Source organism: Pseudonaja textilis, chromosome 2 (assembly GCF_049901715.1).
Source record: "Pseudonaja textilis isolate UNSWEBS1 chromosome 2, rPseTex1.2, whole genome shotgun sequence".
Classification (NCBI taxonomy): domain Eukaryota; kingdom Metazoa; phylum Chordata; class Lepidosauria; order Squamata; family Elapidae; genus Pseudonaja; species Pseudonaja textilis.
The window spans coordinates 87,565,250-87,579,464 of NC_141991.1; the positions used below are offsets into that span (position 1 = coordinate 87,565,250).

The 14,215-nt window shown below is 37.7% G+C and overlaps 1 protein-coding gene across 1 annotated transcript in view; it reads left to right on the plus strand.

The window, feature by feature from the left end:
* ADRB2 (adrenoceptor beta 2) overlaps positions 1–9,381 on the plus strand; it is a 71,452-nt gene extending 62,071 nt beyond the window's left edge. The window contains exon 2 of the mRNA XM_026696373.2: positions 7,276–9,381. Within this exon, the coding sequence (XP_026552158.1) occupies positions 7,276–7,310 (35 nt within the window). The 3' untranslated portion in view covers positions 7,311–9,381. The remainder of the gene's footprint in view (positions 1–7,275) is intronic.
* The last annotated feature ends 4,834 nt before the right edge of the window (positions 9,382–14,215 follow it).

The following is a 14,215-nucleotide window of genomic DNA, read 5'->3' on the forward strand; positions in this document are numbered from 1 at the left end:
ATTTAATTTTAAAATAGATAACTAATTTTTACAGCAGTGAGGATACACAATGTTCAATATATTGTTAGTTCTGCTCCATCAGTTACAGGTGTATTTAAGCATGAGCTCCAGGGGCAGAATTCATTTTGCAAAACTGTGAAGGATGATAGGATTTCTTTAAGGCTGAAAACCTTTCTTAAAACACTGCTCTTAAAATATATGAGGTGACCTGTAGCTTCAGTGCAAATAAGATCTTGGATGTTGAGTACCAACTATACACCTGTGTGCATACACACAGTGAGATAGTAAACCCAAGTAAATTTCTATTCCACATCAGAAATAACAGATGGGTGGCAACCTGTTATCTCAGTCACTTTATGCAGTTCTAATATGCATAAAGTACAGGGGAAACTCAAAAAATTAGAATATCGTGCAAAAGTTCATTTACTTCAGTAATGCAACTTATAAGATGAAACTAATATATGAGATAGACTCATTACACGCAAAGCAAGATAGTTCAAGCCATGATTTGTCATAATTGTGATGATTATGGCTTACAGCTCATGAAAACCCCAAATCCACAATCTCAGAAAATTAGATTACATGCAATCAATAAAACAAGGATTGTACATAGAACTATATCAGACCTCTGAAAAGTCTTAGCATGCAAATGTACTCAGTACTTGGTCTGTGCCCCTTTTGCAGCAATTACTGCCTCGATGCAGCGTGGCATGGAAGCTATCGGTCTGTGGCACTGCAAAGGTGTTATGGAAGACCAGGATGCTTCAATAGTGGCCTTCAGCTCTTCTGCATGGTTCGGTCTCATGTCTCTCATCTTTCTCTTGGCAATGCCCCATAGATTCTCTATGGGGTTCAGGTCAGGCAAGTTTGCTGGCCAATCAAGCACACTAATCCCACGGTCATTGAACCAGGTTTTGGTGCTTTTGGCAGTGTGGACAGGTGCCAAGTCCTGCTGGAAAATGAAGTCAGCATCCCCATAAAGCTCATCTGTGGAAGGAAGCATGAAGTGCTCCAAAATCTCCTGGTAGACAGATGCGTTGACCCTGGACATAATGAAGCACAGTGGACCAACACCAGCAGATGACATGGCTCCCCAAATCAACACAGACTGTGGAAACTTCACACTGGACTTCAAACATCTTGCAGTGTGTGCCTCTCCATTCTTCCTCCAGACTCTGGGTCCCTGGTTTCCAAATGAAATGCAAAAGTTGCTCTCCTCAGAAAAGAGGACTTTGGACTACTGAGCAACAGACCAGTTCTGCTTTTCTTTAGCCCAAGTAAGACACTTCTGACATTGTTTGTTGTTCAGGAGTGGCTTGACAAGAGGAATACGATATTTGAAGCCCATGTCCAGGATCCATCTGTGTGTGGTGGCTCTTGATGCACTGACTCCAGCCTCAGTCCATTCCTTGTGAAAGTCCCCAACACTTTTGAAAGGCCTTTTCCTGACAATCCTCTCCAGGCTGCGGTCATCCCTGCTGCTTGTACACCTTTTTCTTCCACACTTATCCCTTCCACATAACGTTCTATTAATATGCTTTGATACAGCACTTTGGGAACATTCAACATTGTTTGCAATTACCTTTTGAGGCTTTCCCTCCTTATGGAGGGTGTCAGTGATGGTTTCCTGCACAACTGTCAGGTCAGCAGTCTTTCCCATGATTGTGATTCCTACTGAACCAGACTGAGAGACCATTTAAAGGCTCAGGAACCCTTTGCAGTTGTTATGGCTTAATTAGCTGATTAGAGTGGGACACTTTGAGCCTAGAATATTGAACCTTTTCACAATATTCTAATTTTCTGAGATTGTGGATTTGGGGTTTTCATGAGCTGTTAGCCATAATCATCTCAATTATGACACATCATGGCTTGAACTATCTTGCTTTGCATGTAATGAGTCTATCTCATATATTAGTTTCACCTTGTAAGTTGCATTACTGAAATAAATGAACTTTTGCATGATATTCTAATTTTTTGAGTTTCACCTGTACAATCTATGTGAAGAAACAACAGCCAGCCAGTCTAGTCAGTTAGATTACCTGAAGTGAGTCCCTGGTTTTCTCCTAATTTAGAAGAGAAAAATTAGGGGTGTGGTCTCTCTCTCTCTCTCTCTCCCCCACCCTCTCTCTGCCAGCTGATTAATTGTATCAGATGGTCAACAGGAAAAATTAAGAAGATGAAGTAGTCCAAATTGGTTTTGACTTCTCAATTCTGTAGAGCTAAATTAGGATTGGTGTGAGAGGACAAATGTTATATAATATGTTCTTACTCCATTTGGAATAATATCAAGTTTAAAAAGTTGTTTTTATTTATTTATTTATTTATTTATTTATTTATTTATTTATTTATTTATCAAATTTAAATTGTTTTTGACTAATAACAAGCAGGGTTGCCATAAAGCAATTATTAAAAAAGGATAAGAGTACTATTATCATATCATCTTATTATTCATTTCCTTTTATTTGCTATCTCATTCCTGTCACCCAGCCCTGAAACCTTCCACTGTTTTTCATATGTGGATAAAACGTTTGAAATTGGAGCTACCTTCACACAAGTAGCTATGTGAATAGTAATAGTAAGTCTGCATTACTATTACAATTACTAATCCTCCCTTCCTTTCACCCATCTCCTCCCACTTATGACTGTATGACCGTAAATTTGTTGCTTGTATCCTAACAATTTTTATTGACTGTTTCCTAGTATGATTTTTTTTATAAATAAACATTACTATTACTACTATTAATCCTCCCTTCCTTTCATCCATCTCCTCCCACTTATGACTGTATGACCGTAACTTTGTTTACTGTTTCCTAGTATGATTTGTTTGCTTATTGTACCCTATGACTATTATTAAGTGTTCTACCTTATGATTCTTGACAAACGTATCTTTTCTTTTATGTACACTGAGAGCACATGCACCAAGACAAATACCTTGTGTGTCCAATCACACTTGGCCAATAAAGAATTCCTATTCTATTCTATTTGCGGGGGGAAAAGGAATAAGAGTACTATTATCACATCATCTTATTATTCATTTCCTTTTATTTGTTATCTCTTTCCTGTCACCCAGCACTGGAAACTTCGGGTCTATTTCATATGTGGATAAAATGTTTGAATTGGAGCTCCTTCACACAAGTAACCTTAAAATTTACATAGCAAATTTCTAAGGAACAGCTGTTCAACTGTTCCATTTCTTATGTGTATATTCCTGTGAACCCTCCTGCTAAGGGTTTTGTGCAATATAAGTTCCTAGCTACAGCCATGAATATTGAATATTGTTTAATATAATAGAAGTGTTTCACAGAAAAACTTATATAGTTTGAACTACAGGTTCTCTGACTGTTGACATGTCTTACCAGAGTTTAAAGAATTCCTATTCTTTGAGAGACAAATTCCAGGAGGATAGTCATGATTGTTAGAGCAAGCCAAACAAATGGAGTAGATCAAGGTTGCTTGAACTAGAACTCCCAACATCTTCCCATCACAAGTACCCATTGGACTTACTACCTATATTAGTACTACCTATACTATTACCTATTGGAGATTGTAGCTTTGCAGTTCTATCATAAGTCCTTGTAAAATGAACATTAACCATCAGCAAATTTCACAATTAATATTTCAATCCCTAGTTGAATATGATTCCTTTCTCTTTTGATAAAAATTCATTAACGAGAAAAATGGTAGCTATTATTTTCTACTGCCTTATATTTGTTAAACATTTGAGATAAGCTTTAAAATTTATTAGTGTGAGAGAGTTGGGGAAAGGAAATTTCTTCTCCAAATCCAACATGCAGATTGTTCCCTGATTTATAAAACAGCAGCTTTTCCCATTCCCTTGGAACTGTAAGTGGTCATGTTTTCTCTGACATACAAGGACCCCCAATTGGCAGAGTTCTAATGTGCTCTATAATTAGGCTGAGATAGAAGTAGTTAAAAAGAAATTCTTAGATTACTCCAACCTTCTTAGTCCAAATGAAATTAGAATTGTGTAAATGAGGCCAGCAGTACAAAGTGAGAAGACAAAGTAGCTGTTGTGAGCCGCTTTAATAAATACAATAAATATCATATAGCAATAGCATTTAGCCTTATATACCGCTTTACAGCCCTCTCTCAGTGGTTTACAGAGTCAGTGTATTGCCCTCAACAATCTGGATCCTCATTTGACCAACTCAGAAGGATGGAAGGCTAGGTCAACCTTGAACTTGTCGGAACTGAACTCCTGGCAGTGGACAAAATTTGCCTGCAATATTCTAACCATTGCACAAACAGGGTTCTTTATATAAATGCCTATACATTTTTTCCAGAAGATAAGAAACAGTTTTACATATGTTATTTACAGTAAGTAATATAAGAGGTAGCATTCTTTCTGAAAGAATGGGCCTGGAATTCGGGATGATACCAGAGTCATTTTCCAGCTTGCTTTATTTTTCCAAGATTTTGATGCGCCTAATTCTTGATTGAGAAGACAAAGATAAACTACTGTATATCCTCCAAATCTTTACTTAAAATAAGCAAAGAAAATCTTGGAAAAAATAACACAAACTGGAAAATTAATTACAGTGTGTGATAGAAAGAAACAACCAGAATATAATGGTGTGATCCACAGAATGTTTGTTCATATTGCACATTTTTGGAAAAATGTGAATAACCACATTGGATAGAAAGAATCAATTGTAAGAAGAGAGCTGTGTTAGTCTTTGGTAGGCAAAGATGCTTTCTGAATTTTAGTATCTAGGAAGAGATATCTGCTGGGCATGCAAAAGGCAAAATTTCTGGCCAAGTTGGTTAAGATCACATAACTAAATGCAAAACAAGCTGTGGGGATGGGTGAGCTAATGGTCAAAATGCCTAGAATTTGGAGTTAAAATGGTGGGATAGAATTGGTTGACAGAAAGGATTCTGGTTCCCAAAGGAGTAGGCAAGTAACATTTAAATAAAAAAAAATGGGAGCAATGAAAAATTGCAAAAAACTTTAGGCATGAAATGAAAAGAGCTATATGCTATTGTGTGTGCATTGATAAAACAAGGGACCTGGAATCAAACAAGAATAGAGAGAGTTTGGAAGTTTGTTTACTGGCAGGGCTTTTTATTGTTTTGAAAAGAATTTGACATCCTCTTGCATTAATGTGCCTAATTTCTTGGAACCTAGGGCGGTTGTATAACAGTAGTTCATGTGAATTACATGTTTCTCAAGCTCCTTTTTATTTGAATGTCTAGGAAATTGATCAAATTATTTCTGAGTCAGAAAAGTGACAGTGAAAAGTCACCAAAGCTACCTCTTGCACTGGATTAGCCTGAGGAATCAGAATCAACATTCAGTGCCAGCATTTATCTTCACCAAAAGTTACATGGCAAGTGATAGTTGCTCTTTATGTGTGTATGTGTTTATGTGTGTATTTAAATTCTTCCCTTCCTTTCTCTTTTCTTCCATGCATATAATTTCATTAATCTAAAAAATACCTAGCCACACCAGTTTTCTGCTCAATATGTTGAATGGAATCCTTTCATCAGTTTGTTCTGGTTTGATAGGCATATCAGTTCATTGATGTGGGTAAGCAATAATTGTTCTTTCTTCTTATTTCCTAGTATAGAGCTTTTGTCCATACCAAATGGGCCAGGACAAATAAAATGCATGTGATTTAGATATAAATATTGTACTTTAAATGCTAAGGCTTGACACGGATTTATTTTAGGCATCTTTTTTCACTGACTTTCTTCAGTCATTAACTTTCCTTAAAGATTTGCTTTCGAATGAATGGTTTTTATTTTGTTTTTCCTCTATCTTTTTAAAACTCTTTTTATCTTATTCATTTACAAATATTGTAAATCATTTTGAAGTGCTTAAAAAAACACTGTATAAATAATTAATGAAAATACTCCACATGTTTATTCTTTTCCTCCAATCTGATAATATCTAGAAGTAGGGGGCATATATAAACAATACTTTTGGAAGCTGTATCCTATCCAGAGGTTGTGCGTGTCTGGTTCAAATAGTGAATAAAATGCAAACGTGATGTAGTAATAGAAAAAAAAGTTTATCACTAGCTTTGCTGCAAAGCCAAACGAATGTGATGCCTGGGCAAACATTTATGTATATTTTGACATTGTTGTTGAGATTCAATCACTTGAGTGCAGGCAGTCCCAATTGTGTTTTCATTCTTATTCCAAAAATATGAATTCCCCTGGGTTTTTTTTTCCTCATTCCCTGCTTTTGCATTCTAGATAAACATTTTCAGTGTTCTCTTGCACAATTCCCAGTTTATAGAGGAGAGGTCAATGGCGTATGTCACCTCTGCCTTAGATCCTGTCAGTATGGCAGAAAAAGCATTTTGCTCCAATATGTATTGCTTTTGACTTCTTTCCGTGGAGCTGTGTTTATTATTTGCTACATTTAATGCATTTGTTATTTTTGTTAGCCATTATCCAGTGCATGTCAAGTTCTTTTCAATTTTGCTTTAAAGTTTTAAAACTTTCTCGATAATTTGGGAGGGGGGGTGTCATTGACTATGATTATGAGATGAGCAAAGGCCGTGACTTTGATTAGAAAGAAATATGATAGCGTTGCAACAAAAGAACAAATGGTGAATAGTGTAAGGACTACAGTGGGTGAGGCAGGAATCAGTGTTGGTCAGTGAAACAAAACCTTTGTGTATTTATAGAACAGGTAGATTACAATCTCCAAGCTGGGGAAAAAAAGAATCAAAGGTTATTGGCCTGAAAGGGCAGATATAAGATTTAAAACTTAGGGTTGACAGACTGATATATTGTGTGATTTTATTTCCGGCACCTTATAAGTTATTTCTTTCTTCTCTGCAATAAAGGACCTAAACTAGCAATGCTGAAGCATTGATGTTTCTGCTGGTAGTTAGGTGTGAATGCAGAGACATGTTTTAACCCAATTCCATAATGTTTTGGCAGCATACAATATTAAAAGCAGTTTGAGATACCATAACAGTGAAGAACAATAAACCATTTTAAGAAAGATCTTCAAAAGCCAAGTTTTGTGTGATGTTGAATAAGAGAAGGAAAACCAAGAGAAGGAAAACCCAAATTCTGGTCTCTCCTCCATTGCAGAAGTTCATTAAGTGGCTTTGAGTCAGTCACTCTCTATCAACTCAACCTAGTGTTGCAGGATTTTGTGGGGGAGGGAAATGGGAGGGTGGAGTGCTATAAAAGAAATGTATGATATAAATCTAATAAATAATTAATTACAATATAACTTTTCTAGAGTTAATCTATCACCAACTAACTAAAATTGGTTCCTTCTATCCACAGATATTCCTGGGTGTCCTGGAATGGTGGAAAGTTGAGTGGACAAAGAACTCCTCACCCTTTGCCACTTGCAGAAGCTGGGGAAGAGACGAGTCCAAGTTCAGCCATATTTCTATCAGGATGGGAGAGCTACACATTCCTTCAAAGAAGGACAAAGGAGTGAGCAGATGGAGGAAGCCAAGACTCCAGAGTGTGAAACATGAGGAATCTGCAGGGAATGAATCATTCTGGGACCCAACTAGGAGAAACCAAATTCATTGTGTGAGACTACTGCTTGAGATTGGATTGGGGGAACCTTCATAGTGCAATAATGAAAACATTTTCATGGAACTGAATCATATGAGTTTTCAGGAGCTGGGGAAGAGTTAAAACAATCTTTCATAACCCCACAGGAAATCTCAAGGAACTAAAAGCTTGGGAATATGTTTTCCCATATTATTCTTAGTCTACTAATAAAAAGGACACACAACATCAGGCTTTTTAGCTAGCAGATTGTTAGGATTGGAAGAAGATCTTAGTGCAGCCCATGATAAGCACAAGTTTAGGAAAACAAAAAATAGCCCTGGAACTCATAAACAGGGAACCACTATTAAAATGGGTTTTACAATGCTTTTTCAAACTAGTTTCTATTCTTGCAAGTCTTTAGAGAGCCAAGTTGTACCACATAGTTTCAAAAACATTACTCAACTTTTATTAACTTTTTAACCAACTTTTACTCAGCATTTACAGAATCAATTTTTCCATCAGTTTTCAGTGATAAAGACTTCTGTCCACTTTCCTTTAAAGAATAACTGAAAAAGGACATGGTTGGAAGACAGCTCTTCTCTCTTTCTATATGTTTAAATGTTATCTCTTTCTCATCTCTCTCTCTCATTCATATATATATATATATATATATATATATATATATATATATATATATATATATATATATAAAATCTTTTAACATTCCTTTCCTTTCCTCTCCTCTGCTCTCCACTCCTCTCCTCCCCTTGTCCCCTTTCTCCCCTCCCCTTCCTAATGGGAAGGGACTGAATTCTTTTGGATATTGAGAGATCTGGACTTATCTGCCAGCTCATGAATCCTTCCAAATCATTTTCAAAAAGGGAACAGACTGAATACAAAGTGGAGTAAAACAGTGGATCACCAGAGAAAGTAGTGAAGAAGTACAAATTGGTTAATGGAAAGACCTCAAGGCAAAAGAAAACCTTCAAAACTGATTTTCCAACAAGCCTTCATTGCCTATACATTAAGAAATTTGAGATGTAAAACAATTGATTTCAAATGTAAAGTGTTTCAGCCTTGAAGGTAATACTCAGCTTTAAAAAAATGCAGAAGAAAAAGTTCTTACTCTTGATTATTTGATGTTTGTCCTATGAGATGACAGTAAGGAGTCCACAGTCAGTCCTTCCTCTGCCAGCCAGCTCCACATTGTGCAGTTGATCAATGAAATAGGCAACAAGGACTTCCTATTTCTCCCCAACTGCCCTTTTTGCAATGAGTGGCCACTCATTGGCCAGGAGTGGCTTATCTCATGATTTTTAAAAATGCCTGATGCTCTTCTATGAATGAGTCACACTTGTGGAAGTAGTTTGCCATCTCTTCTACATGGATTTCATGTTCGGTGTTGTTGTGCAGAATTCTTCACCTCTTCTGATTTAAGAGAAGGAATTCCTGACCTGTAAACTCCAAGAAAGCTATCCATCTGCACCGAAGCTTTGGTTGACCAGTGATTGTACTGTAATTTGCACTCAACAATGGTATGCACATGTGAACCTCTATGCATGATCTGCTTTAGATCCTGCATCTTTAAGTATCATATAAGAAGAGGGAATGGAAAAAAATGGACTCTGCCTGGCTTTCTTTCTTTTTTTTTCTTTTTTCTTTTTGCTGTGAAGTTGAGATACAATGGGCTTCCATCAGTGCTGTTCTCCAGTTGTGAAATGTATTTATTTATTTATTAGCTGATTGTATTGTAAAAGCAACTTGCAGAGTTTGTCTGGCTTCTTAGGGTTCCTCTCTACGGAGAGATGATGATGAAACCCATAGAAAGACACTGGCTCAACCAAAATAAAAATGAATCTTTTGCATGGTGATGTCCAGAATCTACAGAGATCTATCCAGGTCTACCAGCTACTGTTGTCTTTTTGCTCTACATATCTAGACATATATTCAGGGGAGAAGTTAATGAAAGATACTGATAAATAACAACCTATTGGTTCTTTTTTCCCTTACTGATCTATTAGTGATGCCAGACAGTGATGCCAATAGTCACTTGACTATTAACTCTTCAGCTAATTAATCCACAAATTGGACTACATTCCTGTTTGTGGAATGATTATGATTATGCTGATCAGGAGGGGACATCATACTCCTTTCTTCCCATGACATTTTTCCAACTTTAAACATGCAATTTGGCAAGGGAGGGGAAAGCAAAAAGTCTTCACACTCCCTCCCATAATTTTCTTGCAGATCCCTAAGAAACCAACAACATCTAATTTAGTTTTGGGACAGAGTGAAAGCTCAGATCACCTTCTTAACCCATGCCTGGCTCCAGATGGAGGGAAATAAGTGGTTTTCCTCCACTCCCAAGAATTTAGTTGCTTGATTACTAAGGGTGAGGGGGAAAGAAAGAAGCCACAGGAATCCACCACTGATGACTGGCTGATGAGGTCCATGCTAACAAACCAATCGAGTTGAGTGGTCAGGGAACTACTGTATATTGATCCCAAGAATCCAGGATACATTTTCAAGTAGAGCTTTTCATATGCTGTTGGGTAGGAAATGTGAGTGTGAGTGAGTGGGTGAGTGAATGAGTGACTGTCATTCTGGGAATTGCATGTTTTGTAAGAAACAGCCACAAGTGGACTGCCATCTGTCAAAAATGACATAGGGTCTGCTTGGGCAGGAGGGGGTGTCGGACTGGATCAGTGGTCGCTAACCAGTGGGCCAGGGACCACTGGTGGTCCATGAGAAAACCTTGGTGGTCCGTACCCAAAGCACCCTCCCCAAAGCAATTAATCCAGGCTGTGCAGAAACACATGACCCACCCACCTGCTGGTCCCCACCCTTCGGCCAAGTGCAAAACTTACCTCCACATGAGCTGGAATTGGAAGGTATGACCAATGGCGGGGAAGGGAAATCCACTCCGGGGTAGCTTGTTGATGTTGGTGGGAAAGTCGGTCCAATATTCCAGACCTGCAGTAGTCACAGGACTGGCCCTTTGATCATCCCGGAGCAGCTGCTCCTCCACCTGGGTGCACCGGCTTGCCATGGACTGGAGGAATAGCTGCTCTGGGATAACCAAAGGGCCAGTCCTGTGACTACTGCAGCTTTGGAATATGGGACCGACCTTCCCACCAATGTCAGCAAGTCACCATCAGTCAAAATTCATATTAGTGGTCCGTGGGATTTAAAATTATGAGTTTGGTGGTCCCTGAGGTCCAAAAAGTTGGTGACCCCTGGACTAGATGATCTACAAGGTCCCTTCCAACTTGGTTCACCTATAAGTATCTGTGAAAAACCTACCCAAATAAGAAGCAGCTTGTTGGTGTGTAGAACATTTCATTCAAGGACAGGGTGCCCAAGAACGGATCAAGCTTTTTCCTGATGATGAAGTTTTGATACATGCTGGGCTTATAAATAGCTGTGGCTTTTTAAAAATAAGTAAAAAGAAAACACTAGGTTTTCCTATTTAATGGAACTCTTGCATCATATTTAAATTGACTCTGGATATTTCTCTTGCAGAGAAAAGGTTACTAAATACATCTTTTTAGAAATATTTGAATATTTGCTTGTGGTGTGAACTAAGAAACAACAACAAGTTAAATGAAGAGCAGCTCTGACTAAAGGTATTATTAAAGAATCTGAACAATTACAGAACATGTATCGTAGTTATTACAGGCTATAATAAGAAACTAAATCAAAGAGGTTTTCTTTTATTATTTCATCACCCAGATCTGCAGAAAGATACCACACATACCAATACACATTTTAGACATTTAAGCAATAGATTAGCTATTCCTAACCTTTGGGAATAATGCCTTGATTTCACATTCTAGTAATAGTGGTTTGATGTGTTGTGTAGATAGCATTTCTTGGAATCTAAGTTTAAGATGAATCCATGTCCTTGAAAATCAGGATCGCTAATTATATTGTTGTTCCTGTCCTTTCAAACCATCTGTTTTTAAGATATTCATGCCTTGCATGGGCTGAGGAAAGTTTTTGTTTTTATCCAGAAAATTTAAATCCCCAGATATTTTATACAATATTATCACATTGTCAACCAGCCTAAGGGCCTCTTAAACAGGTGTCTCTCTCTGGAATCTTGGAAGGCCTTATGTTTGATGCTCTTAGTGCATAATCCACATCAAAGTGTAGGGTAAGGCTTTATCAGTATTTTGGAATTAGGTTTGAGTGATATTTATTGCTTTAGAAGGAATTTCGTTTGACTGGGATGGGATTCTTTTCCAATATCAGTCACCTATATTAATCTCAAACAGTAATGGAAGGGGCAAAAAAAACCCCAGAGTCTTTTCATCTTTTCAAAATCACAGACCTCTAATAAAATTTCCAGAACCATCAAGTCACAGTTCATGCTTCACAAGTGAGGAGCCATATATCTCTAATGCTGGTGGTTATATAGCTGCAAGTATAACCATTGTTTAACTTCTTTTCCTTTAAAACTATAAAAGTAGGCATTAAAATGGTCCTTTTTTTAATTAGTAGCAATTGCTGATGTTCTTCAGAGTCCATTACAGCTCTGCTACTTCTCATGAACTCCAATGTACTTTGACAATAACTATTATTATCTATGCATTTATTTAAAACGTACATGAAAATGTAATGCATGATTATCACTGAAATGGTAACATTTTTCTGAAGCAGACACAAAATATATAAAGAAGATGTCACAACATACATAAAAGAATACACCCAAGTATAGGGTAGCTTGTCATAAGCAAGCTAAGTTGTGCAAGAGCTGCTGCCAAAAATTATGTGCTTTGAAACTCCTCTAAAAGGGTTCTTGAATTTCAGTTTTGCACAAATGCAAATAGCCTACAAAATACCTAAACTTTCGCAATGCAAATGCCTGGGCATATAAGTATATCCTCTGTCATACATTTGGAAGATGAATACATGAGAGCATGGAATTCACCCAGGGTGGAATAGGGAAATCAAGGTTCGAGCTGTTTCATTGGATATTGTCATGACATCCTTGGCAACAATATAAGTTGTGTGTAGGCAATGGCGGATTAAGGCTCACTGGTGCCCTAAGCACTGACAAGTCTTGGTGCCCCACTCCTTTGTACATATTGTACAAATGAAGCCATATTCACAACTTTGTGGTGCCCCCTTTGGGCCTGATGCCCTAAGTGTGTGCTTAATCTGCTTAATGGTTAATACACCACTTTGCGTAGGAGGGAATCACTTGTTAAAGAATAACAAAGAGTCAGGCAAGTGACTCTCAATCACCAGGATCAGCAGTAGTTCAGTGATATAAAAAATGAAAGGAATTGGACACATTTTGAACCACACTGCAGAAATTGTAAACCTCAGCTAAATCTTTTGCTGTCAGACTGGATGCAATACATGTAAAAATTTATAAAGAATTGCCATTCCACCAAGCTGTTCCTAGCTAGTATTTTGGTACTTTCCTTACAATGTTCTTAAAACCTTTTACCAAAATGATGAACCTTTGGCAGCTTTGTTCAGCCAAATTAAGAATATCAGCAAACACATGAGAGATTGGTTTTGCCAATTTCAGCCAGCAACTGGCATACAATAGATGTTGATCGGTACAGTGACTGCTGTCATGCTCACCCTATTAGGTGACTTCAGGGAAGAAACAAAAGAATGAGCAGGAGAGCAGAGGTGAACGTCCTCCAAATGTCATTGTCATGTCATCTTCAGCAGGGAGACAAGGGTCAAAATTTCCCAGGAACCTGAGGTCACTAGCTCTTATTCAAAACAGGAAGACAGTGAGCACTGCCAAATTTGGAGCCTGAATGCTCCACCCCACTTTTCCCAACCAAAGTAAATGTCTACATTTGTAGATGTCATAGGCTTCTTAGTAAAAATCTTTGTAAAAAGTAAAAAGCTGTTATAGTTTGAAACAGTAAGACCAGGAGAAGATCAATTTCCAAAACAGAAACTAACGTTTCCTGATATATTTCTGTCTCTTTAAATAATTTCCTATGAATCCCAAAAATCAGAAGTCCAACACGTCTTCACAGGGCCTGGAAATACTTGTGGGTTTTTAAGTTGCTTTAAACACATGACTACAATAAAACTACCAGCTTCATCCTTTCATGATTAGATGTGCAAATGTAAAATATTGATGTTTAAATGGTTCTTGATGAGAGCATGCAAAATTAATTTATGTATGTGGCTTTTCATCAGCTGACAAAGCCAACACTGCCTGCAGACATGCCAAGTGTGTATGGCTTTTTTTATTAATACACTTAATCTTTTCACAAGAGAAACAGCTGCTATTTACATGCAGGAAATGTGCTCATCACTCATTACAGCCTCTTCTTGCCTGCTTGTTAGTTTAACTGGTTCTGTGCCTTTAAATCTGCAATTGTTCACACAAGAGGTTTTTGGGGGCATATGGGGGGTGGGGAGAGGAGACAATCTAATACTCCCCTCATTTCTAAACCTGTGTTTAGAATTAACACAGCATTAAGAAATCAGGGAGGAAAAACTCTCCTAGATGTACACTCTGAAACTTGCAAAGTTTTGAACCAGGGTAATTTGAACAGGATGTCTAATTATTTGACAAACAAGCAAAGGAAACTAGGGAATGCTTTAGAGCAGGGGTCTCCAACCTTGACAACTTGAAGATTTGTGGACTTCAACCCCCAGGGAGTTGAAGTCCACAAGTCTTAAAGTTGCCAAGGTTGGAGACCCCTGTTTTAGTGGATAGGGTTTTATTCCCTTT